General features: G+C 38.8%; 1 protein-coding gene across 1 annotated transcript in view; it reads left to right on the forward strand.

Moving 5' to 3' along the window:
- Positions 1-25,148, forward strand: part of LOC126267092 (protein eyes shut) — a 275,518-nt gene that overhangs the window by 191,597 nt on the left and 58,773 nt on the right. The window contains exon 16 of the mRNA XM_049971959.1: positions 8,074-8,237. Within this exon, the coding sequence (XP_049827916.1) occupies positions 8,074-8,237 (164 nt within the window). The remainder of the gene's footprint in view (positions 1-8,073; positions 8,238-25,148) is intronic.

Below are 25,148 nucleotides of genomic sequence, written 5' to 3' on the forward strand. Positions count from 1 at the left end.
ACACATTTCCTTGGGGCACACCAGAAGCTAATATATATCTGTTGGTAACTTTTCATCCATGACAACACACTGCAGTCTGCCTAACAAGTAATACTGTCATGCTGCAAATTTTGTTTAATCCTCTGTGTGATCCTACTTACATTAATGAGAATTAGTGCTGTGTTCAGTCAAATTCTTTTCAGAAATCAGAAGTACTGCATCAACCTAACTGCTTGGAACATGTCTTTCGGAATTAATGTGAGAAAAACACAAGTTACATTTCCCATTTCCAATGTCAAAGTTATTGGATGTTTGTTCAATGGGTCACTTCTGGTACCCTTATTGTATTAGGTGCTTTCTTCCATCTACTGGGTACAGTTTTTTGTTTGAGGGATCCACAAGATACTGTGGTTAAAACAGGAGCTATTTCAACCACACATTATGTAGAATTTGATAAAGATTCAATTAGGTCATGGAGCTATGTTCAATTTTAGCAATTTCAGCTATTTCCAATGACACTAACATTAACATCAGTATCATTCACCTTTACTGTCGTGTCAGAATTAAACTGGGGCAGTACTCCTGGAATTTCTTTTGTAAAGAAAAATTTAAATTTGATTCCAGCATTTCTGCTTTTGCTTTTTACCCTCAGTTTCAGATCCTGTGTCATCCATGAGTGTCTGGAAATTAACTCTGGTGTCACTGAGAGCCTTTAATAACATTCAGAATTTTTTTGGATTTTGTGAGAAGTTTGCAGTAAAATTCAGCTGTAGTTGTCATTGATGGCTTCGCATATTGCTCTTCCTGTTCTTTCTTCATAATAATTAATTTATTTTTTATAATCCTCCTATGTCTAGAATCACTGCTTCCTTATGACAAGATGTGATAGGTTGCTGCACTTTTTCAATTTGGTATTTTACCTACAGCTTTTAGGTGCCACAACTACTTCAATTCCTTTCTATTTTGTGCTTTCCATTACTGCTCACATAGCTGTTGCCATAGAATTTTTCTTTAGAGAATTTCTTCTTTAGTCTAAACTTCTATACAGGCAATTCCATGGCAACAGCATCTATGTCTACTTGTATCCATGGCGAAGCACATCACTTGCTTACTGATCCTAGGCACGTAATTACCACTGATCACAAAGGAAAAATGCAGCATCAGGAACTAAGAGAGACATTAGTAGCAAGGGAATGAAAGTGCCATATGTTCAATTACTCTACACGTAAGTATGTCTCCTCCAGTGAGTTCAAGAGCTATAAAAGAGACTTTACTTGATCCTATAGTCCTATGTAGATCAGACTATACCATAAATGAGCTATAGTACAAATTAATAAATATTTGCATTTGATACTTGTGTTGTATGTGTAAATAATTTTAGTGGAGAAGTATTTAGTAACCATGGCAGGCACCTTATGACAAGATGCCAAAGGTTCCTGCACCTCAGAAAAGAAGCATTAGATACCCGTCTAAATACAGCTGTTATGGGAGAAGAAAACAACATAACTCCATACCTAAAACCAATCCCCCTTAAGTGGATCCAGCAGTTTAATCATAATAATCACAATAATTTATAGGCTCAAAATATCCTAAGTGACACAGTTAATAATGAGCCTTTTCACAGAGTGAACTTTCACTCTGCAACATATTGTGCACTGATTTGAAACTTCCTGGCCAACTGAAACTGGTTGCAAGACCAGAAATTAAATCTGGGACCTTTGCCTACTGATGGCATGTGCTCAACCGTTTGAGCTATCCAACCACAACTCACAACCTGTCCTCACAGCTTCACTTCTGCCAGTGCCAAACTTCACAGAAGCTCTCCTGCATACATCGTAGAGCTAGTGCTGGAAGAAAGGATATTGTGTAGTGAAGTTGCCATAAGCATGCACAAACAGTTCAGGGAAAAATCCAAATCAAAACACAATACAGGCAAGGTCACTCACTCTACTGATTAATGGCATGCATCAAAGGCTTCAAGGACTAGTGGGACTGATCGTCAAGTGCAGGGCCATGGTATTTACTGGCATTCTCTCATCAGTGAATGGGTCCATGTGGTATGTCTGTGACTGCAATAGCAATTCCCCCCCCCCCCCCCCTCCCCCCTCCCCCCTCCCTCCCTCCTCAGGCCAAAGGGAGGAAGTTTTGGCTTTTGTATGAAGTGTGAGTGTCTCTGACCTGTCCTCCTTATCAGTACTTGGGCTGGGCAGAGAATCCGAATTACAGTCAGATACTAAACCCATCCCCTCCTCTACCCCTTTAATCTGCATGTAGGACTGGAAATGGATCATACTGTGCCAATTTCATCAAGGCAGGCGAGAGAGACGTGTCAGAAACCCCACCACAGGCTCCTGTCATAATTCCCCAATATGATTGGCTGGGCCACATGTTGCTGCTGTTTGTGGTAGTCCCAGCAGTGTAGTGGGTTCTAGAGCACTGCTTTGTCCTGCCTGCAGAGGGGGGGGGGGGGGGGGGGGGGAATGGTTGCTGTGGTGAGATAGGAAGAGTGATTTGGCATCCTAGGCCACCCAGTCCAAAAACATAAACTTCTGTTGGTTGTGTAGTGAGATATGTTGCCAGTGTAGGTGTCAGCAGAAAGTGGCTATGACAGTGGAAGTGTTTCCATCTCTATTGGCTATCAGGCAGGCTCTTGGCCAGGCTTTTTCCTGGCATGGTTGCATACATCATCTCAGTCTGCACCTGGAGGTGATATTGGTGCCTGACTAGATGCTCCTGGCCAATTGCAATTTCAAACATTCATCACCGCTATTATTAATGATGCCTTTGGACCACCCAGGATTCTGGCTGTAAGTACAAGCCCAGATATGAGAGGCTGCTTAGTAACACAGAAGTGTGCTTAGGTGCTGTGCCCACTGACTTGGGTGCAGCAGATCAGAGATGGTGTAGGGATTGCACCCATGTAAAATTTCCATTGTACTTTGTCCATTTATTCGGATGAATTGGTAGGTGGCAAGGAAATTGGTGACTGCTTCGTCAGAGTCAGCTGTTGTTGGTATCTTTCATATATAGTTTCATATATTCTGACCACATGCTCAGCTGTTATATTGGATGTGGATTTGAAGGGTACTGGTCAGGAGCTCATTGCGACTGAGTTCACAAAAATCCTGAAATACAGGAGATGAAATTGAGGATTATTGTTGGAAACCAGAGTGGAAGGTGCCCACTCTATCAGAAATGGATGGTAGCTGATGTAGATGTAGCAGCCATCCATGCCCAATATGGAAAGTTAGACATGATGTCAACAACTAGCAACCACGTTGATCCCTGGCATGTTCTGCACAATCAATTTGCACTCTTTGCTAGTGATGGTTAGGGTGTTGCCAATATTTTAAATGCTGTAATGGAGCTGACTGATTGAGCACACAGGCCTGTGTGTTCTGTGGTGCCACCCACATGTGGTGCTCTGCCATTGCCATCATACTGGACATTCCCCTGTGTGCAACATGGAGGAGCTTCAGTACATGACAGTGGGTTTGGGGGTGGGGGGCAGGACTTGAGAGGAACTTCCACCTGGCATTCAGAATTGCCGATAGCTAACAATGTAATACCATCAATGGTGCTAAGGTGGTACCATAATGAGAAAAATAAATAGGTGTGCACTGGCCAATCCCACAATTCAGCAGTCAACACTCTGTGTAGTACTGGATCTTGGCATGTTTCTGTTGCTACTTCATACATCACAACAAGAAAGTTATCATGGTTGTGTCACATATGTCTAAGTTACCACCTGTCAGACTCTGTGTCTGCACCACAAGGCAAATGAGAAAGTATCTGCATTTGAGTGCTGCATGGTAAGCCAATAATGCATCTTATAGGTACATAGCCCACCATTGCAGCTGCTGCATGGTCTTATTGGGAAGTTTTGAACTAATGGTCCTCAGCCAATTTAGCCAAGAATTCCTTCAACCTAAGAACTAAATACAGATCAGGATTTGCTTAAGCATTAATTGCAGACAGAAAGTCACCACAAATTCTAAAAGATCCTTTCAGCTTCTTAGCTATGACCATTGGCATTGCCTGCTGGCTAGACGATTTGGGAATGTTACTCACATACTTTCAGTCTATCTAGTTCTGCTTTAACCTGATCAGGGCGGCAAAAGACACAGGATGTGCTCTACAAAACTTTGGCACAGCTGATTGCTTTAAAGATGCATGGGCTTGAAACTGTGTTGCACTGTCTAATGTAGGTTCAAACAGTTGCTTATACTGTGCACATAGAGCATCACGTTCTGTGAGTGGTTATCACAAGTGAAACTAGATTAATTTGAATTTGGAAACCAGAAAGGATGAAAGTGTTTAAGCCAAAAGTGATAGTTTTCATCCAAGAGTTGACTACTAGCAAGGGGTTACATGGAATGTATTCCCAGTTGCGAACATGGACAACCATCAGCTGTGTAGTGGAATGACAACTGAAAATTTTGCAGGACTGGGGCTTGAACCCGGTTTTCACCTTATCGCAAATGGTTGCCTTACCATTAGGCTATCCGAGCATGCTTGATGGCCTGACCCAAACTTCATCAACCACGTAGCTACAACCTGCACTTATATATGCATCACATATATTCCTGTACAAGGGAGACATTTTAATGCAGGAATACACCAAAACAGGAATATAAATAATGGTTGTATGAGTGCAGATTGTAGACACATGGTTGATGGCATTTGGAAGTTTGGGTCAGATGATGAAGCATACTCAGGTAGCCTAATGGTATGGCTACTGCTCACAATAAGTGAGAAATCCAGAATCCCAGTCTGGCACAAATTTTCATTGTCATCATTCCATTGTACAGCTGATGGTTGTTCATATTCACAACTGCATACACAATTCATGCGTTTCATAATGACTGTAGTCACTGCTGTGTCTGTTGCTTGACACACATGCATGTTTGAAGGAACATTGCATCATACTTCTGGAAAACATGGGCACTGTAATACCGTAACTAGCAAGGTTGGTTGCCTTGCTACATTTTTATACTTAACTTGAACTATGGTCTGACCCTTCCATCAACTGAACATTGTACATCAACATTCTGCACTGGGAGGACGATGGCTTTGGGAAACCGATGTGCCAGTGTGTGTCCACATTGATTAGAGACACAGCCACAACTGTGTCCAGCTGGAATATTGCCATTGCTTCATTACATTCCAGCTGCAGCATGAGCTTCTGCATTCCATTTGCTACTGCTAGTGGTACCATCATAACAGCATACAATGTGTTGATGGCTGGTGTTGTTGCCACTCTCTTGGTTGAGGCAGACACATCCTGCATGCCCTGGTTTGTGGCATGCAAAACAGGTGAAGTCATGGAAAGGGCAGTGACATGGTTGATGCTGTGGCCACAATCTAGAGATAATTTCCTTGCACGAACTTTCCCAGGACCCTTGGACAATGCTGGACAGGGAAATGTATGAGCTTCCACTTGCTATGGGCCACACCAATTGCGAACAAAGCATCTCTGTTTTTGTGTATTTGTCAGCAGAAAGGGTGGTGGTTTGCTAGCTACTGCACTCTACTAAATCCCATGATGTCGGATTACTGGATGAATAGGTGGTAAATTGGATGATAATGTTGATTGCAAGGCATCAGTTGACTGAAAAGCACAGTGGTGACTAATACTACTGACAAAGTTGAGACCCAAATTACCATGAAAGGATTGTGTCAAGAGCAGTAATGCGCTGCTCCAGGCTAAGGCAGACACTTGCTCACTTTGGGGCACACCAACGGTGAACAAAGTACCTCTCTTTTTGTATATCTGTCAAAAACAAAAGGGTGGTGGATTGCTAACTACACTCACTATCTACTATCGCATGGTATTGGACTGTTGGATGGATGGGTGCCCAGTAAATCAGACGATAATGTTGACTGGAATTCACCAGTTGAGCATAGAGTACAATGGTGACTAATACTGTTGACAAAGTCAACACCAGAAGTGTTATTAAACAGGTACTTCATGAGCATTTCTGTGTTGCTGAAGGAAAGAACAAACAACTCTTAAGTCTTCGCACTAAGTTCTCTACATCAGGCAAAAGACGTATAACAATTTCATGGACTAATGAGTCTGCATATGATGTGCAACACAGTTTACAAGAAAAATTATACTTGTGTCCTAAGCCTTACAAGTCAACTTCTGCATACAATGTGCCACACTGTTTACAAGAACAATCACACTTGTGTGCTAAGCCTTACAAGTCAGAAACACATAATGTGTACGTTTGTGTACATTGCGTAACACATTATTAAATTTGAGCCTAGTTGCATCTACAAGCATTTGGTGAGCATAATGGTCAGTCAGCAAACCTCAAACATCAGAAAAACCTCAGGGGTCTTAAAATGGGTGCAGTTTTTGCACCACTTCTTACAATTTATCACATGAAGACAGTAAGCACGCACTCAGGCATTCTCAGACAGTTATTTAACTTGCCTTATGGTGAAGAACAAAATGATGTAAATTGATGTAGATACCTCACAGCTGTCATTTGTCTTGTGGAAGCAAGTGTATTGTGGATAGAGACTTTGTTGATTTTGCAGCCATTGTAACAGCAATTTCTGCTGCTGCTGGTGGAATCCCCACTGTGATTCTTGCTGTTGCTGCTTCTGGAATTCCCACTTCTTCTATTGCTGTTGTTGCAGCTGTTGTTGTTGTTGTAGTTGCAAGTGCTGCTGCCACAACTGCAGAAACTTGGGGTCCTTCTTTACTGGATAGTTGAACGTTTAGAAAGCCCTCATTGTCCATTTTCTTTCCTACTCTGCATTGAAAAAACACAGTTTATGACCACTCACACTGGTGGTTTTGCAGAGACTGGTAGAATGAACAAGCAGGTCCTGAGGTTGACAATGATGATGATGATGATGATGATGAAGTTAAAGTGAGCAGCTATGCACAAACAGCGTCCAGTGCAGAGAGGAGTCATCATAATCATGCAAACTAGAGCTGGAGTATGAAGCCCAAGTACCTCTAACTTGCCCTCCACATTGTTACTCAGGCTGGGCTGGGAATCTGAATTACTGTCAAATAGTAAGCGTAATCTTAAAACGTTCCACATCATCACACTGCATGGATCCATGGAATGTGGGAACAAAATAAAAGGAGATTGTGACTAGAGTGCAGAGTCCAGCAATTTAATACTAGTACCAAAGAGTTGTGATACACAAAAATAACAATTTCAGAACGGTAACAGTGGCTCCTACTATTGAGGTACTAACACTGCAGTCACCTAAAATGATGTGTCCCAGGTACAATGCCACCTGATGTGTGCACTATCTCAAGATTGCGGACTGTCATACAACAGAGGTGCCACCTTGGATGGAAGCAACAGTAATAAACATAATGTGGATAAAGAAAACAGGACTCTTGATCAAAACATGTACAAAGAGGTCATAGAAAATTCAGGACATGCACAAATGCAAGGAAACAATTGAATCTGAGAATGTAAAAAGAAAACTTTCGCATTTTTCCAAAATAGCATCAAGTTACTCACATTATGTATTTCTATACATAATGTGAGTAACTTGATGCTATTTTGTAAAAGGATAAAATCTCTCAAGAACTGTGGCATTGCATAATAGAGAATAGTATTAATAGAAATAAGCAAACCATAACAGTGAAATTTTTTCTTTATAATCTCATCATGCATGTTTGTATATCAGGTGAACAATCAAAAAGCAGTAAGGGCAACTGCTCACCTACAAATGATTGATGGGTGGCATATAAACATGACTTTCGTACTGACATAGGTTGTGCATAACAGGGATCATATGTAACATATCAGAAAACTGATCTAACTTGAAAGTCTTTTCCCACACAGAAACATAATAAGCCCAAGGAGGCTGCAAGGACATGTGCCTCAGTCTGCAAGACTAGACATTTGTGTGTGTGTGTGTGTGTGTGTGTGTGTGTGTGTGTGTGTGTGTGTGTGTGTCAGACAGAAGCACAAATTGTGGAAGGTGTCAGGAATCTTTCATTTTGATAGTAGTTGAGTAGTACTACACTAATTATAAGAAAATATAGACATACAAAATATCCTTTTACTTGTTGTTGGAGGAAATCTAATTTTAACATTTATTCTTTCGTAGGTGTCTTTGTGCAGATGGATGGTTTGGACCAGTATGTGCACAACAGCACAATCCCTGCGATTCATCACAACACAAATGCAGCTCTGGTGCAACATGTGTACCACTCATTAATGGATATGAGTGTGATTGCCCTTTTGGAAAAGTGGGCACTTACTGTGAAAGAAGTATGTGTCATTTGTAACATAAATAAAATCAAGTTGTTTGGCGTAAGTAGATTAAAGCATTCTTTAGAGCACATAACCTTGAATCACATATGTATGACACATTTCTAAATTTTTTTCTTCATTATGCTTTCTCCTCCTCCATTTCTTCAATTTCCAAGGTAGAGAATTACTGCCCATCATGAGTGCCTCTTCCAACACTTTTTAAGTTGATTAGAGATTTTTTACATAGGTACCATATTTACTCAAATCTAAGCCGCACTCGAATCTAAGCCGCACCTGAAAAATGAGACTCGAAATCAAGGAAAAAAAATTCCCAAATCTAAGCCGCTCCTGAAATTTGAGACTCCAAATTCAAGGTGAGAGAGAAAAGTTTTAAACCGCCCCTCCAAATTGAAACAAAGTTGGTTCATTGTAGAATGAAACACAATTGAGGTTGAATGGATGAAGATACAGCTACAGTTGTTTGGTTCGAGTTCTTAAGCTTAACAGTTAAGCTTTACCAAGTAGCCGTTGCTATGTGCCAGGCGCTCTGTCTGTATTTGTACTGGTACCCTTCCTTTTTCGCGTGCTTCGTCTGCTTTGAATCGATTGCTTATTTTGCTTTCATCTGATAGATAAGTGCCGTTCTCTTTGTTTTAGGTGTTTACGCCACTCTAAGCTGAAAATACATTATTGTACTCTGCCATGCATTGTTTGTAGCATTCTGATAAAGACTGTTTACGATCTGTCGCTGCTTGCGGCATGGCTTGCTTTTGTGCGCGCTACCACTGCTTACAATAAAAAAAAAGAAAAAAAAAGAGAGGACATGTCTTATAAGCGAAACAATGGCAAGAGAGTGCTATTTGTTGTTACTTACACTGCTGCTTTCTTTGATAATGATCAACAAGAACCAAATAATAGGCTGCGTATGATAGAAGTTGTTCTCAGTTTGAAAATCTGTGCAGACGCCTCTTTAGTACATTATATTCTGCACAGAAATTAGATTCATCTTAGATTTAAAAATCTAGTCAGTTTCCATGCTTCATTTCTGATTGTAGACCTATCGCTATTCGGCATAAGAATAAATAGACGTGATATGTATATTCTTCTGCGTTTGTTGTTGTCTGACTCTAGTTTCGTAGTTTATTAGGCAGACAGGATTTAAATGGGATAGCAGCAAACACAAAAGAATACATGGCATAATGTTTACATTCTTCCAGCTTTTATTTTAATTTATCTATTGACGCAGAGGTTTTGGTGCCAGTATTTTTCTGTTTACCTGCAAAGCATGCCTGTGTAGCGCTACATATATTCGACGGCAGAAGTTAGTTGTGGCGGAACCTACCAACATTTTTCAGAATTTCCATTTACTTTGCGCTCAATTCTAAGCCGCAGGCGGTTTTTTGGATTACAAAAATGGGGGAAAAAGTGCAGCTTGGATTCAAGTAAATACAGTATCTATCGTCATTTTTACTGTTTTCCGTCTTATCCTTTAGTTGCTTTAAATTCGTGGAGGTATGTGCCGTCTATGCAACTAAATGAAGGCAGTTTGTTTGTTGCCATACGCGTTTCGCTTAATTTATTTGGGAAGCATCATCAGTGGCCTGAAATACATGTTTCTTTTTATATATACAATAAGCGTATTATCTGCTAGATATAATAAGTTGATATATTACATTTTGTCGGGTTTTTTAGGTTAGAAGCAACTTTTGTAGCACAAGTTCCGTAAAATGATGTATCTTTCGTTTTACTTACGATTTCCAGCACTGCTAACACATATATGTGTTTCTGGAGATGTATTTGTTGGTCTTCATGCTCCAGTTAGCCGAATCAGGCTAACCTAAAAAACCCGACAAAATGTAATATATCAACTTATTATATCTAGCAGATAATACGCTTATTGTATATATAAAAAGAAACATGTATTTCAGGCCACTGATGATGCTTCCCAAATAAATGAAGCGAAACGCGTATGGCAACAAACAAACTGCCTTCATTTAGTTGCATAGACGGCACATACCTCCACGAAGACGGTATCTATCTTTCTCCAAGGAACTGATAATGCACATGTTTTCAAGATGGAGCAAAAAAATGCTCTAGCTCAGTTACTACATGCCAACAAGAAGGACATTTCCTAGCAACCACAGAAGTCTCACTCCCCTCACAGCAGTGACTCTTGACCTACTTATTGCCAGTAGAGCCTACTGAGAGATGACTGCAACTGTAACCACTGCCTGAAGACCCATCACCTTGTAATATCTGTGCCTGGCATAGATACCTTGTAAAACCTGATACCTAGAGCCTGATTTATTTTCTATATTGTCTTGGGACTTCTGTGATAGCGAGGCCTAGGATGATCAGAAGAAAACACTTAAATGCGATCCATACTGCATGCACAGATGCAAAGGCTAATGGCCAGATACTAATCTGTTGGTGTTCAGATGATTTCCACCAGCATATTGTCAGTGGAATCAATATACCATACCAGACTTCTATAAATGCAGTTTTCTCAGAGGGAAGATACAGTGCAAAATTCTTACCAAATATCTAACCTTCAGACCATTGCGAATTCTGAACTCAGGATATTACTGAACATCCAGTGTTTTAACCCAAAAGCAAATATGTCTCAGGTAGGCAGTAGTTTCAGAAATATAATGTACAAAGATTAAGGTTTCAACCACCAAAGATAATCCAAATTGCACTATCAAACAGTGAAGTCAACAATAAATCAAAAATATCCAAGACAATTAAGTTAAAGAAATCATCCAGGAAAGGCATATCTCTGCTCAAAGCCCAGAATGATATTTATGAAAGATCTAGGACCAGCAGAAAATCAATATTTTCTATGGGTGGCCTTCAGGGTACCTGCCATAGTCAAGGACATCAGGAAGTTCATATTATTAAGAGACAGAGCATGAAATTAAAAAGTTTCAGCCCAAACATAGAAGAAAATATTCAGATACCCCTGTCTAACCACAGACACTGTGGTATCTGCCTGATATTATATGACCAGAAAAATTGGACTTTAAACTCAAAACTATCATCATTCAGTGTAATCATAACAAGCCAAAAATGAAAGTTGATGTTTAATTGGTCATGAAAGAAATTACAAAATATAATAGTAACCTATGGGCTCAGTATTAGATCTAGACAAATAGCTGAACAAGTTTCCATAATGAGAATGTTCACATATAACTAAGAAACTGTAAATCAACTGCTTAAAAACAGCTTTAAAAATACTGTAACTTTCAAGAAGTAGAATCCTCTTGCTTAGTGCTGTCATAGTCATTCCTTTTTAATGTATACTTTAACTTTCATCATAATACTGACAGATGCAAAGAAGAAATAAGTTGCAGAAAAAGCACCCAAAATCACAATTCCAGTGCAACAGGAATTGTCACACAACTGATTAAGTGACAGGCAAAGGCTATATTGAAAATGAAGTGCATTAACTCCTCTGTCTCATTTCACACCTCCTTCACTAAACTCAATGTATGTACAAAACCTGTGATAAACACACAAATACCAATGGCCTGGTGGGAGTATTGTGGCAGCACAGCTAAAAAACAATGTAGAAGTCATAGGCAACTTGCTCTTTATCAGATTCAGTCATAGAATAAATACTAAGTTCACAAGCATTGACAGCTTGGGCAGGGTGACTGAGACAGCATTTATCAGCATTTTTCCTGACCAAAAGTTAAAGATCATGGGCACTCTGATGATCTTGTGACATGTTCTGTAGTAGCATCCCAGGATGAAAGACTAGCTGTACAGTGAGCTAATACATAAATCAGCCAAGTATAGCAAAAATTCCTTCGCCACAACATAATAGAAGTGTTGCAAAATGACTTTTATAACCAAGTAGTCTGTATAAACATTAGCAGTTGCCTCACTATTGACTTTGGTACTGGGAATGGCTATAGAAGGGAAAGCACAGACAGATAAGATTAATATACCATATTTGCAATATTGTAGACAATAAGAATGTAGGATAAAGACAGGTGAATAATCTGTTAAATCTATTGCAACTGGAGTAAAAGCAAAATTCATGGATAATAAATTGATGTTAAGCAGTTGTGAAACAATTTGGCATCACAAAAGACAAGCTGATGTGTTATAAAGTGTGAGGTATTGTCGATGTTTAACTTGTATGTCAAGGAAGTAATGAGGAATTTGTACTAAGATTGCAGGAGGTGGTCATACCATTGCAAAGATTCATAGAGAATGTAATCCACTCCTTCCAAATATAATCCACTCTTTCTGAAAGCAAAGAAGATTTTAAAGAAATGTTGAACATAATGGATCCAAAAAAAGAAAAGGAGATCAGCAATAAGTCACAAATCCAACCTATATTTTGTTTGCAGGTCTAGATTTCAGCTATTGAATAGCTATCATCTGTGCTAAAAAAAAAAGGTATAAGAAAATTTACAGTAATCAGTACTTAAAACCACCTTTTACAGTACTAATGCTCAAATATTTATGTAATATACCATTTAACAGAGTCATATAGACTCATTAAGCATGACGCAGCCAGCAAATATTAGTATACAACTTTAAGATGGACATGGCCAGATTGTAAATGTTGCTGTTGTTTACAGAGCAGTACAAGCAGCCACAGCTTACATCATAAGGGTAGAGCTACTAACATCAGCATAAAGTTTCCAGTACAATTTATTAGAATAAAATTATTATTATTATTATTATTAGCGAATGTCCCCATAGGAGAACGATAAGCAGGTGATTTATCAATATTTCTTTAGGTTCTTCTTGTTTTGCCAATATTTCTTCATTTTCTCCCCAAAGGCCTTCTTTCTTTCTTCAGTCCACTTTGGTCGGTATGGTTTTGGTGCCGTCTCTGAAGTAAACTTCCACTTGTCAATTTTTCTTCTGAATGTATCCCTGTCTGATGTGTCTGTTATGTCAATTTTTGCTTTTGTCAAATCCTTCTTAACTTCAGTTACCCAGGGTATTGTTGCTTTAAGTGATGTCACATAGTCCAATAGACGTTTAGTTAACCTGTTTCCAGGTAATCTGTGTAGGTGTCCATAAAATTTCATTCGTCTCTTTCTGATGTCACTTTCGATATTTGATAGTTTTTCAGTTGTTTCGATGGTCTGCAGTCTGTATCCATCTTGTGTGTATCGTGGTCCCAGAATTTTCCTAATAATTTTTCTCTCTATTTTCTTAATATCTTGTAAATCTAGTTTTCTATTCAGTGAGAGCGTTTCACTTGCATATGTGACTGTAGGTTTGATAACTGTGTTGTAGTGTCTGATTTTAGTTCCTTTTGACAGGCATTTTTTGTTATATATGCTTTGAACAAGTCCGAATGCTTTCTTGAATTTCTGTACTCGGTTGTTTTGTGCTATTTTCTCGAGTCCTGTTGGTTCAATAACTTCGCCGAGATACTTAAAGTGTTTGACTCTGTTGATTTCACCAAAATTTGTTTCCAGTTTCGGAATATCTAATTTGGAGCACATAAACTCAGTCTTCTCAAAGGAGATTTGCAGGCCAACCTTCTCTGCACATTCTTTAAGAATCTCAATTTGTTTTATTGCAGTTTCTTCACTGTCAGTTATAATTGCTAGGTCATCTGCAAACGCTAAATATGGGATGTTCAATTTTCCTTTACCTCTTCCTAGTTCAATTGGTTTCCAGAAGTTTTGTTTCCTTAGTTCGATTTCCCATTCTTCCATTACTTTGTCTAAAACTATGTTGAATAATAGTGGCGAGATCCCATCTCCTTGTCTTACTCCTGTTTTAATTAAGAAGGGTTCCGAGATTTCGTCTATGAATTTAATTTTTGATTTGGTTTCTGTCAGTGTTTGTTCGATTAGTTTTCGGGTTTTGGTGTCTAGTCCACGTTCTTTGAGAATATTAAATAGAGACTGTCTGTCTATAGAGTCATATGCTTTTTTAAAATCAACGAATGTGCACACTATTGGTTTAGACCGGATTGCTTTCATTTTTAAAATACCTTTAAGGTTAAAGATCTGTTCAGGGCATGATCTGTTAGGTCGAAAGCCTTCTTGGTAGTCTGAAATTGTATGTTCTAGTTGTTCTTGTGCCCTCTTTAGTAGACACGCGGATAAAATTTTATAAGTCACTGGTAAAAGTGAAATGCCTCTGTAGTTGTTTATGTCTGCTCTGTCTCCCTTTTTGTGCAGTGGACGAATTAGTGCACACTTCCAATCCTCTGGAATATTTTCTGTCTGCCAGATTTCTGTGATGATGTGGGTGATCTCTTTTAGGGAGTTTGGGCTAAGGTTCTTCAGTAGTTCAGCTACAATTCCATCCTCTCCTGATGACTTATTATTTTTGAGCTTCTTAATGTGGCTATATATTTCTTCCTGAGTTGGCGCTAGTGAACTTTCATTCGTGCATTCTGGTTGTAATCTGGGGAATCTTGTTTTCGGTTGTGGGCAGTTTAGAAGTTGTGAAAAGTATTTAGCTAGTTCTTGGCAATTTTCTTTGTTAGTTAATGCTAATTTTCCATTTTCTTTCCTGAAACAGAGGTTTCGTGGATTGTATCCTTTGACTTGATTTGCGAACATTTTGTAAAAATCTTGTGTGTTGTGGTTCCTGAAGTCTTCTTCTATTGAGTTTAGTTGTTCATGAAGATATTTTCTTTTAGTTTGCCTAAGTATTTTAGTTGTTTGCTTTCTCACTTCGAAAAATGTCTGTTGCGTGGTTTCTGATTTGTCACAATTGTAATTTAGGAAGGCATGTCGTCTCTCTTCTATTGCATTATCACAATCTGAATTCCACCATGGGTGTTTGGATTTTTTCTTTAATGGGATCAGTTCTCTTGCTTTCTGTACAATTTTTGTTTGGAAATCTCTCCAATTGTTTGCAGGTTGCTTTTCCCATACTTCTGTAATTTTTGATTCTTCGATTTCTTTCAGGTCAAATTTGGGAATTAGTGGAGTTTTCTTTCCTCCTTTCCTTTTTGGAGTGAATTTAATTTTCACTCTGGTAAGATAGTGGTCAGAATCTATATTTGCCCCTCTGCGGATTTGAACGTCATGTATTTCTTTTTGGAAATCATAGGAAATCGCAACATGGTCTATTTGAAATTCCCCTAGCTGAAGGATAGGGGATCGCCACGTTTTTTGTTTCTTAGGGTCCTTTCGAAATGATGTTGACATGATTTTTAGGTTGTTTTGCTGGCACAGCTCGATGAGCCTCATGCCATTCTTGTTCGTGAATTTGTGTACAGGGTAATTGCCGACTGTTTTTTTATATTTCTTTTCTTTGCCGATTTGTGCGTTAAAATCACCGAGGAGAATTTTTACGTCCTCCTTTGGAATTCTGGACATTTCATTTTCAAGTTTTTCCCAAAATTTTTCTGTCTTCTCGGGTTCTTTTTTGTTATCAATGTTGGTGGGTGCATGAACATTAATAAATGTATATGTTTTGTTGGTGTGCTTGACTCGCATGGTCATTAGTCTGTTACTGATTTGATTCACACCTATAACAGAATCAAGGATGTCCTTATTCACAATAAAGGCCACGCCAAATAATGCAGCTCCTTTGCATATTTTCTTGCCTGTTTTACTTTTAAAGATACGGTAGTTATTGTATTCTATTGTTTCTGAATCGGTGAATCTAGTCTCTTGGAGAGCAAGGATTTGAATTTTCTGTTTGTTGAGTTCTGTCATCAGGTTATGTAACTTGCCAGTTTGTATTAGTGTTTGGATGTTGAAAGTGCCAATAAATGTATGCGACTTTCGTGGAAGTTTACCAGAGAACTCCGATTCTCTCTGTCGTACTAGCCCAAGCTCCCCAGAATCCGATAGCTTGGTTGTCGCCACAGGGCGAGTGGATTGTCCACCTGGGGTAATATTAATTTTACTTGTATGAATCATACTGCTTGTAATTCAGTTCCAGCTATGCTGGGTGGTTAGAACCAGGGATTGTTAGTTCCTGGAGCATGGTATTCAGCCGCACCTCACATGGTGAACAGACGCTGGCCAGAGTACCGGTGGTTGCCACACAGCCGTGTCTGGACTTTGGATATGCTTTATCTTCTCCGTAAAGCTAGCCTCTTCCGCCAGTTCCGCCGTACCGATGATCTTCATCTCCGTCTTCACTGCCGTTGAGGTCTTCATCGTACCCTGACAAGGGGCCCTCACAAGGTACTATCACCCGGGCCAGGTGAACCAAGGTTTTTTAACGAGGTGTTACTCCTCCCCCTCCTCCTTTTGCAACCGGGCTTGGGAATTATTATTAATATTAAGGAGATAAAACAAGTAACCATTAATTAAATTAATAATAAATCACATGTTTAAAGACACAGAACATTCAATAGGTGGAAAAATTAACCTACTCAACAAATGTGGGAAACACTTTAAAATACTGTAAAATTTTCATATAAAAATATGAAAATTATACTTTGATAAAAGCCTAGAGTAGCCAGTCATACTCATCTGTTAAAATATGGTAACCATAATAATTAATGGAAAGACATTGTTCGAAATGCAGTGCCTCAGCTGCAGTGAAGAAAAGATGTACACAAATTGCCTTACACTTTTAACTTATAAGGGATCTAATCAAATCATATTTGATGCAATTGACCATAAAAACATTGACAAGCAAGATAATAGCAAAAATTAGGAGACAAATAACAGCTACACATAACAATAAATTTTGATTTTGTTCTCACCTGGTGAATTATTAGGTGTTGTCGTAAAAAGAGGAGAATTGTTAAGCCTCCTACATTCCTCCTGGGTTGTGGTGTCTTCTGCCACCAAGCAGGAGGCTATCAAAAAGCTCCTAAAAATGGCTGCTTTTCAGTGTTGCTCATTGAGCAGCTGGATACCAAAAGACCTCAGATTACAAAAAAACCTTGTGTTCATACCGAACGTCCACATCTGTCTTTTTACATTCTGTGCAGCAATTTAACATATGAGTGTAAAGATAGAACACCATGCCCACTCTCAACTTGATGGACAGTGAAGTTAGATTTTTCACCTATATTTCACCTATCCAAACATAACTTCAAATGTTCTTCTTCTCTGCCCCACATAGTCAGAACATATAAATTTATAAGCATCTTATGCATGATAAATACTTCTTCTGTCAGTACTATAAAGAAAAGATAGATTGCTGCCTACTGTAAAGATAACATGTTAAGTTGCAGACAGGCACAACAAAAAGGACACTTACACATTAGCTTTCAGCCAAGGATTTGATCAGAAAAGGAATATCTCTCTCTCTCTCTCTCTCTCTCTCTCTCTCTCTCTCTCTCTGTGACAGACAGACACACACACACACACATTTATTCACAAAAGCAAGCAAACCTCATGCACTTAATGACAACTTTATGACAACTAGCAAACTATCTTTTTCTGACATTGTTGATACTCCAACTTGGATTTTCCATTGTTTGTTTGTGTCAACACTGTTAGCTAAAAAAAGTCCAAGTTTATTTGTAGTTGTGAATGAAACCACTATTTTATCTTTTCTAAAATCTAATGTTAACTTGTACTAATTGTATAGTAGTATGGCAAACAAAATTTTTTGCTAAACTGGGTCTTAACAACTTGTGGGTATTTTGCTGTAATTTTATTATAGATTTTATTTAATTAATGTTGAGTATATTCATTCACTTTGGCAATGTATTTAATGGCATCTAGTTATGTTTCTCACTCAGCTTGTAAAAGTGGGAACTCGAATTGGTGATTACAGTAAAGTTGAAAACGGCGTTATTATGTTGGCTTGACTAGTTTGAATGACATTTTACAATAGTTTCAGTGCAAGCATTTTTTCTGAAAATCCCAAAACTATGTTTTCTATTGTTATTCCTGGTATTCAAATCTAAAAAATTAATGGAACCATCGTTTACCATTTCAGGTGTAAACTTAATTTTATCTTGTAAATCATTGAACTTAGTGATGATGTCATTAATAACACCATCGTTATTTTTGACTGACAAAAGATTATCATCAATGTATCTGAAATAGTGTAATGGGATTTCCAGTTAAAATTTTGTTTTCTATGTTGTGATAAAAATTAGTGTGGTTTCAGTTGCCTGAGACTGCAGTCATGTGTGGGAATTGTGTTTGCATGTGTGTGTGTGTGTGTGTGTGTGTGTGTGTGTGGTGTGCATGTGCGCCCATGCATATGTCTGTCTATTGTTGACGAAGTCCTATATAGCCGAAAGCTATAACTGCGAGAGTCTTTTTGCTGTGCCTTTCTGTGACACAGCATCTTTGCTGTATGGCGAGTAACAGCTTTCCTTCACATAATATTGTTACATTTTGTTTGATTCATACTAAGTTCATCATTTTGGAGGAATATTTCAAATTTCATCATTAAATTCAAAAGTTATATTTCAGGTTTAGAAGCAACTATGCAATGAACTCATCAATTTCATATCTAGAAAGCCAGTTCTGATCTTTTAGATTCTCTCTAATAATTCCAGTGGCGCTATGGGTTGCTATTTTAGTGTTTAGGTTTACTGTGTCTAAGAACACCAATTTCATGTCTACTGTTGTTGGTATGTTATGAATTTTGTTGGCCATATCTATTTTTGGCTAAATATTGCCTATTGTAGTGAAAAAGTTTCTTTAAAAAATTCAAAATTACCCTGGCAAATTTACTGAAAGGACTACCCCTCTCTTTAATGAACAGTCTTGTAGGCATGTTTTCCTTATGGACCTTAAGTTGTGCCCAATGTGTAGGTGTGCGTGGACTCATGAACTTGAGCTGCTGTATTTCCTTTGGTGAAAATAGTTCTTTATATATTTTTAAGTACTTGGTACATGGGTTTAATTTTAAATGAATGGGAGAAATTCAGAAGTTTTGAATTGTAGTAGAAAGAAGATAAGTCAATTGTCAAATGTTTAACTGGGCAGAAGACAGTGTCTAAAAAAGTGAAAGAATCCTGTTACCTTGGAAGAAACTTTCCTTGAGGTGGCCTAAGCAAGGAAAGCATAGAAGCTGATGTGTACAGACAAATACATTTTACTTCGATTCATGCTGGCATCAGATACAGACAGAAAGGCTGCTTTCGAGCAATGATCAAGAAACCACTTGAGAAAGCCCATTTGGAGATAACAAACAAATAAAGTCTTGTGTATGCTTGTTCAGAAACTTATGGTTTCCTCTGTAGAGACAGTTGTATTCACATCATAATAAATGATGAACAGTATCACCAACCTACACAACAGATATATGAAGGCTACAAGGAACCTACATTGGATGGCAGCCTCTAACAACCATTACTGGTTCAGTCTCAATGTGTGGACAGAGATTACTGCTAACTGTCTCTTGAGATCTGTCACCCTTACACAGTGCCCCACATCCAGTGCATATTTACACTTCTTTACAGGCTCACTGCATACCTTGCTGGGAGAAGTTCTTTTTCAGTGTGGAAGATTGTGTTCCTGTCTGGTGTTCCAACCCACATAAGCATTACAATATGGAGATAACCTTGACAACATTTACTTCAGTCAGTGGATTGGACATAGTGCTCCAGTTGCATGGTGCATCAGGTGATCATATCTCTACACTTTCAACTTATGTATGTGGGAACATGAAAGACTTAGTGTATGTGGGGATAGCTCAAGGCCTGTAAGAGCACTTTGAATGTCTCCTTTAGCTAGCATGGCAGGATATTGTCACTTCAATGTCCTGTACACGACTCTGCCTAGGAACTCAGGAAACTTGCATTTATAGACAATTGTTCATTAGACTTCATTTGCTCCTTATTGTCACACATTTACCTTTTATGTATTGATGAAGGTGGAAGGAGCATGGATCCATGGTGATACAAAACATGCTGTTCCACCATTCACCGAATCTACACAATATACTCATCCATCCTTACACAACGCCCAATGCCTTTCCTCATGGCTCATAACTTTGTAATAGACCTAGATGCAAGACCTGCCCCATACATCCTCCTACCACCACCTACTCCAGTCTGGTCACTAACATCACCTATCCCATCAAAGGCTGGGCTACATGTGAAACCAGTCATGTGATTTACAAGCTAAGCTGCAACCTCTGTGCTGAATTCTATGTAGGCATGACAACCAACCAGCCGCCTGTCCACATGAACTGCCACTGATAAACTGTAGCCAAGAAACAAGTGGACCACCCTGTTGCTGAACAAGCTGCCAAACACGATATCCCTTATCTTAATGACTACTTCACAGCCTATGCCATATGGATCCTTCCCACCAACACCAGCTTTTCTGAATTGAGCAGGTGGGAACTTTCCCTGCAATACATTCTACATTACCGTAACCCTCCTGGCCTCAACCTTCTTTAGTCACTGTCCTCGCCCATCCAGCCCCCTCCCTGTTCCCATTCCAGCACTACACAGCTGTCATTTCACCGTCACACCCAGTCTTTTAATTTCTTTTATTTCTCTCCTTTCCACTACTTACACCCCCCCCCCCCTCCACAACTTCTCTCCTACCCTCTGTCTAAACTGCAACACTTGACTGTCCGCCACTCCCACTATCCTATCCCTCCCCATCTCCACCCCAGCCTCCTCCTTACCCCCACACAGTCGCCACTCCCATCATGCACTGGTGCTGCTGTTCGCAGTGTGGTCTCAGCTCTCTGACACTGCAGATGTGTGTGCAAGTTGCATTTATGTGAGTGTGTGTGTGTGCATGTGTCTATGTGTGTCTACTGCTGACAAAGCCTTTAATGACCGAAAGCTTTAATTGTGTGAATCTTTTTATTGTGTCTACCACGACTCAGCATCTCCACTATATGGTGAGTAGCAACTTTCCTTCTCTGGTATTGTTACATTCTTGAGCTTTCAATAGATGTCACTGTCAACATCCCAAGGAGTTAAAACATTTGACTACCAGAATAGGGAATGTGTCCCCCTTATACACATCAGGCAACAATATCCAGCCTACCAAAGATCCAACCATCACAAGCATAATGACATCAGCAGGTGTGAGGGGTCAGTGCCATGTTCAAAACTGCTACTTCTGCCCACCTTGTAATGTCAACTGTTTTCATTTGTTTCCATCTGATGTCCAAAAACCCTCCCTAATTTCCTATTAAGTATATATCCTCCTTTTACTTGTTCAAGTTATTGAGCTGTCAAATGACAGATTTGTTTTCTCTGAGTAGTTCCCACCCAGTGACCCAGATGAGGGACTGTTTTACCTGCTGAATATTTTACCCAGGAGGATGCAATTTTCATTAAACCATACAGAAGAGGTGCATGTCCAAGTGAAATGTACTTTCCTCTTAATTTCAGCTGTACCACATATCAGTGTGAATGGTCATGTTGGCTATGTTACAAGATCAGATTAGTTAATTATCTGTACTCTTGTACCTGCAACTACTTGAAAGGTTGCTGACACTCTTCAGCAACTTAATGTTATTCTAGCCTCTTCATGTCTTCATAGATATCTCTCTGATGTAGTTGCAGCCACAACACTACTCTCTGTATATTTAAGGTGGAGGTCATATTGTCAATGAACATAAGTGTTCCCTGCTTGATTATTCTGCTATAGGTTTTTTTGACTGTACACTAGTCAGTAAATTCTTGTGAAACTATATGTGCTCTTTGTTACCCATTCTTTTTTTTCCCTTGATATTTAATATTATGGTCTGAAGAGGAAAAAACTGTTATAAAATAGTGAAGGAACACTTTTTGAAAACACATGTACCTACAGTCAACATTCTTCTCAAGACTTGAATTACTTCACTCACAATTTCATTTTCAACCTTTGTCTATAATATTTAGTTTTTATCTCTAATATTTAGGAATGTGAAAAAGAGGATACTTTCTTTATTTTAGAATGAAAAAGAAGACATTTTCAAATTTTGGAATTAGAAAAGAGGATACGTTACTCAATACCCACACAATTAAATTTGATTATGTATTAACAATGGTAAACCTATAAAATGAGGGCAGTTTACCACAACAAATAGTTCTAAATAATGACTTGTAGGAATCCTTTGAAATCCATTTTGCACAAGCATTTGAGAAATATAGTGAGCTAGACAAGGAAGGAAAAAATTGTTACTCCTGAAAATGAGGCCTAACACAGGCTTTTCCAAACAGATCCAGAATACTACAGTAACTATATTTACATTGAGAACTACTGCATTTTTACCTATTGTTGACCCATGGGCAGTATGGGCTCAGGGAGGGGGAAAAAAAGCACTGGTGAGGAGAGGTGAGGTGTAAGGGAATGTTTTTGCTGTCCTACCCAGTGGTAGTGTTCATCTTGTGCAGTGGAACGACATCAAAAGTAATAAATTTTCTAAAAGCTTATCAAAGGGACATTCATGTTCAAATGCAGTGCATATTAGTAATCCTGGAGATACTAAAAGGTATTGGATAGATTATATAATGGTAAGACAGAGATTTAGGAACCAGGTTTTAAATTGTAGGACATTTCCAGGGGCAGATGTGGACTCTGACCACAATCTATTGGTTATGACCTGTAGGTTAAAACTGAAGAAACTGCAAAAAGGTGGGAATTTAAGGACATGGGATCTGGATAAGCTGAAAGAACCAGAGGTTGTACAGAGTTTCAAGGAGAGCATAAGGGAACAATTGGCAGCAATGGGGGAAAGAAACACAGTTGAAGAAGAATGGGTAGCTCTGAGGGATGAAGTAGTGAAGGCAGCAGAGGATAAAGTAGGTAAAAAGACGAGGGCTGCTAGAAATCCTTGAGTAACAGAAGAAATATTGAATTTAATTGATGAAAGGATAAAATATAAAAATGCAGTAAATGAAGCAGGGAAAAAGGAATACAAACATCTCAAAAATGAGATCGACAGGAAGTGCAAAATGGCTAAGCAGGGATGGCTAGAGGACAAATGTAAGGAGGTAGAAGCTTATCTCACTAGGGGTAAGATAGATACTGCCTACAGGAAAATTAAAGAGACCTTTGGAGAGAAGAGAACCACGTGTATTAATATCAAGAGCTCAGATGGCAAACCAGTTCTAAGCAAAGAAGGGAAGGCAGAAAGGTGGAAGGAGTATATAGAAGGTTTATACAAGGGCGATGTACTTGAGGACAATATTATGGAAATGGAAGAGGAAGTAGATGAAGACGAAATGGGAGGTAAGATAATGCGTGAAGAGTTTCACAGAGCACTGAAAGACCTGAGTCAAAACAAGGCCCCCGGAGTAGACAACATTCCATTAGAACTACTGACAGCCTTGGGAGAGCCAGTCATGACAAAACTCTACCATCTGGTGAGCAAGATGTATGAGACAAGCGAAATACCATCAGACTTCAAGAAGAATATAATAATTCCAATCCCAAAGAAAGCAGGTGTTGACAGATGTGAAAATTACTGAACTATCAGTTTAATAAGTCACAGCTGCAAAATACTAACGTGAATTCTTTACAGACGAATGGAAAAACTGGTAGAAGCGGACCTTGGGGAAGATCAGTTTGGATTCCGCAGAAATGTTGGAACACGTGAGGCAATACTAACCTTACGACTTATCTTAGAAGAAAGATTAAGAAAAGGCAAACCTATGTTTCTAGCATTTGTAGACTTAGAGAAACCTTTTGGTAATGGTGACTGGAATATGCTCTTTCAAATTCTGAAGGTTGCAGGGGTAAAATACAGGGAGCAAAAGGCTATTTACAATTTGTACAGAAACCAGATGGCAGTTATAAGAGTCGAGGGACATGAAAGGGAAGCAGTGGTTGGGAAGGGAGTGAAACAGGGTTGTAGCCTCTCCCCGATGTTATTCAATCTGTATATTGAGCAAGCAATAAAGGAAACAAAAGAAAAATTTGGAGTAGGTATTAAAATTCATGGAGAAGAAATAAAAACTTTGAGGTTCGCTGATTACATTGCAATTCTGTCAGAGACGGCAAAGGACTTGGAAGAGCAGTTGAACAGAATGGACAGTGTCTTGAAAAGAGGATATAAGATGAACATCAACAAAAGCAAAACGAGGATAATGGAATGTAGTCAAATTAAATCGGGTGATGCTGAGGGAATTAGATTAGGAAATGAGACACTTAAAGTAGTAAAGGAGTTTTGCTATTTAGGAAGTAAAATAACTGATGATGGTCGAAGTAGAGAGGATATAAAATGTAGACTGGCAATGGCAAGGAAAGCATATCTGAAGAAGAGAAATTTGTTGACATCGAATATAGATTTATGTATCAGGAAGTCGTTTATGAAAGTATTTGTTTGGAGTGTAGCCATGTGTGGAAGTGAAACATGGACGATAACTAGTTTGGACAAGAAGAGAATAGAAGCTTTCGAAATGTGGTGCTACAAAAGAATGCTGAAGATTAGATGGGTAGATCACGTAACTAATGAGGAGGTATTGAATAGGATTGGGGAGAAGAGAAGTTTGTGGCACAACTTGACTAGAAGAAGGGATCGGTTGGTAGGACATGTTTTGAGGCATCAAGGGATCACCAATTTAGCATTGGAGGGCAGCGTGGAGGGTAAAAATCGTAGAGGGAGACCAAGAGATGAATACACTAAGCAGATTCAGAAGTATGTAGGTTGCAGTAGGTACTGGGAGATGAAGCAGCTTGCACAGGATAGAGTAGCATGGAGAGCTGCATCAAAGCAGTCTCAGGACTTAAGACAACAACAACAACAATAACTCAATTGTTGTTAAGTCACACAAGTTGGCAGTAGCAGCTTGTGCACAGTCTTCTGATTTCTAATGCAAGTATGGATCAGAACAGTGGGCTCATGGGTCAAGAAATTGTAAACAAATTACAGCTATGCTTTATTTCTACATTTTTATATTTAGAAACAATTACTTTTTTTTCACCATTTGCTCCTGGTTAACAGTACACTGAGGATATTTTTCTGTAGAGCTTATCTTCCTTAATAATCATTTGTTAATCATTAGACAGTTGAAGAATTCTTTGCAAACATCATTTTTCTAATTATATTGTTCTTGCAAATGACCTCAAAGTGTGTTCACAAACTATTCCTTTCTTTTGTTCA

The sequence above is a fragment of the Schistocerca gregaria genome, chromosome 4, assembly GCF_023897955.1.
Source record: "Schistocerca gregaria isolate iqSchGreg1 chromosome 4, iqSchGreg1.2, whole genome shotgun sequence".
In the NCBI taxonomy this organism is placed as follows: Eukaryota; Metazoa; Arthropoda; class Insecta; order Orthoptera; family Acrididae; genus Schistocerca; species Schistocerca gregaria.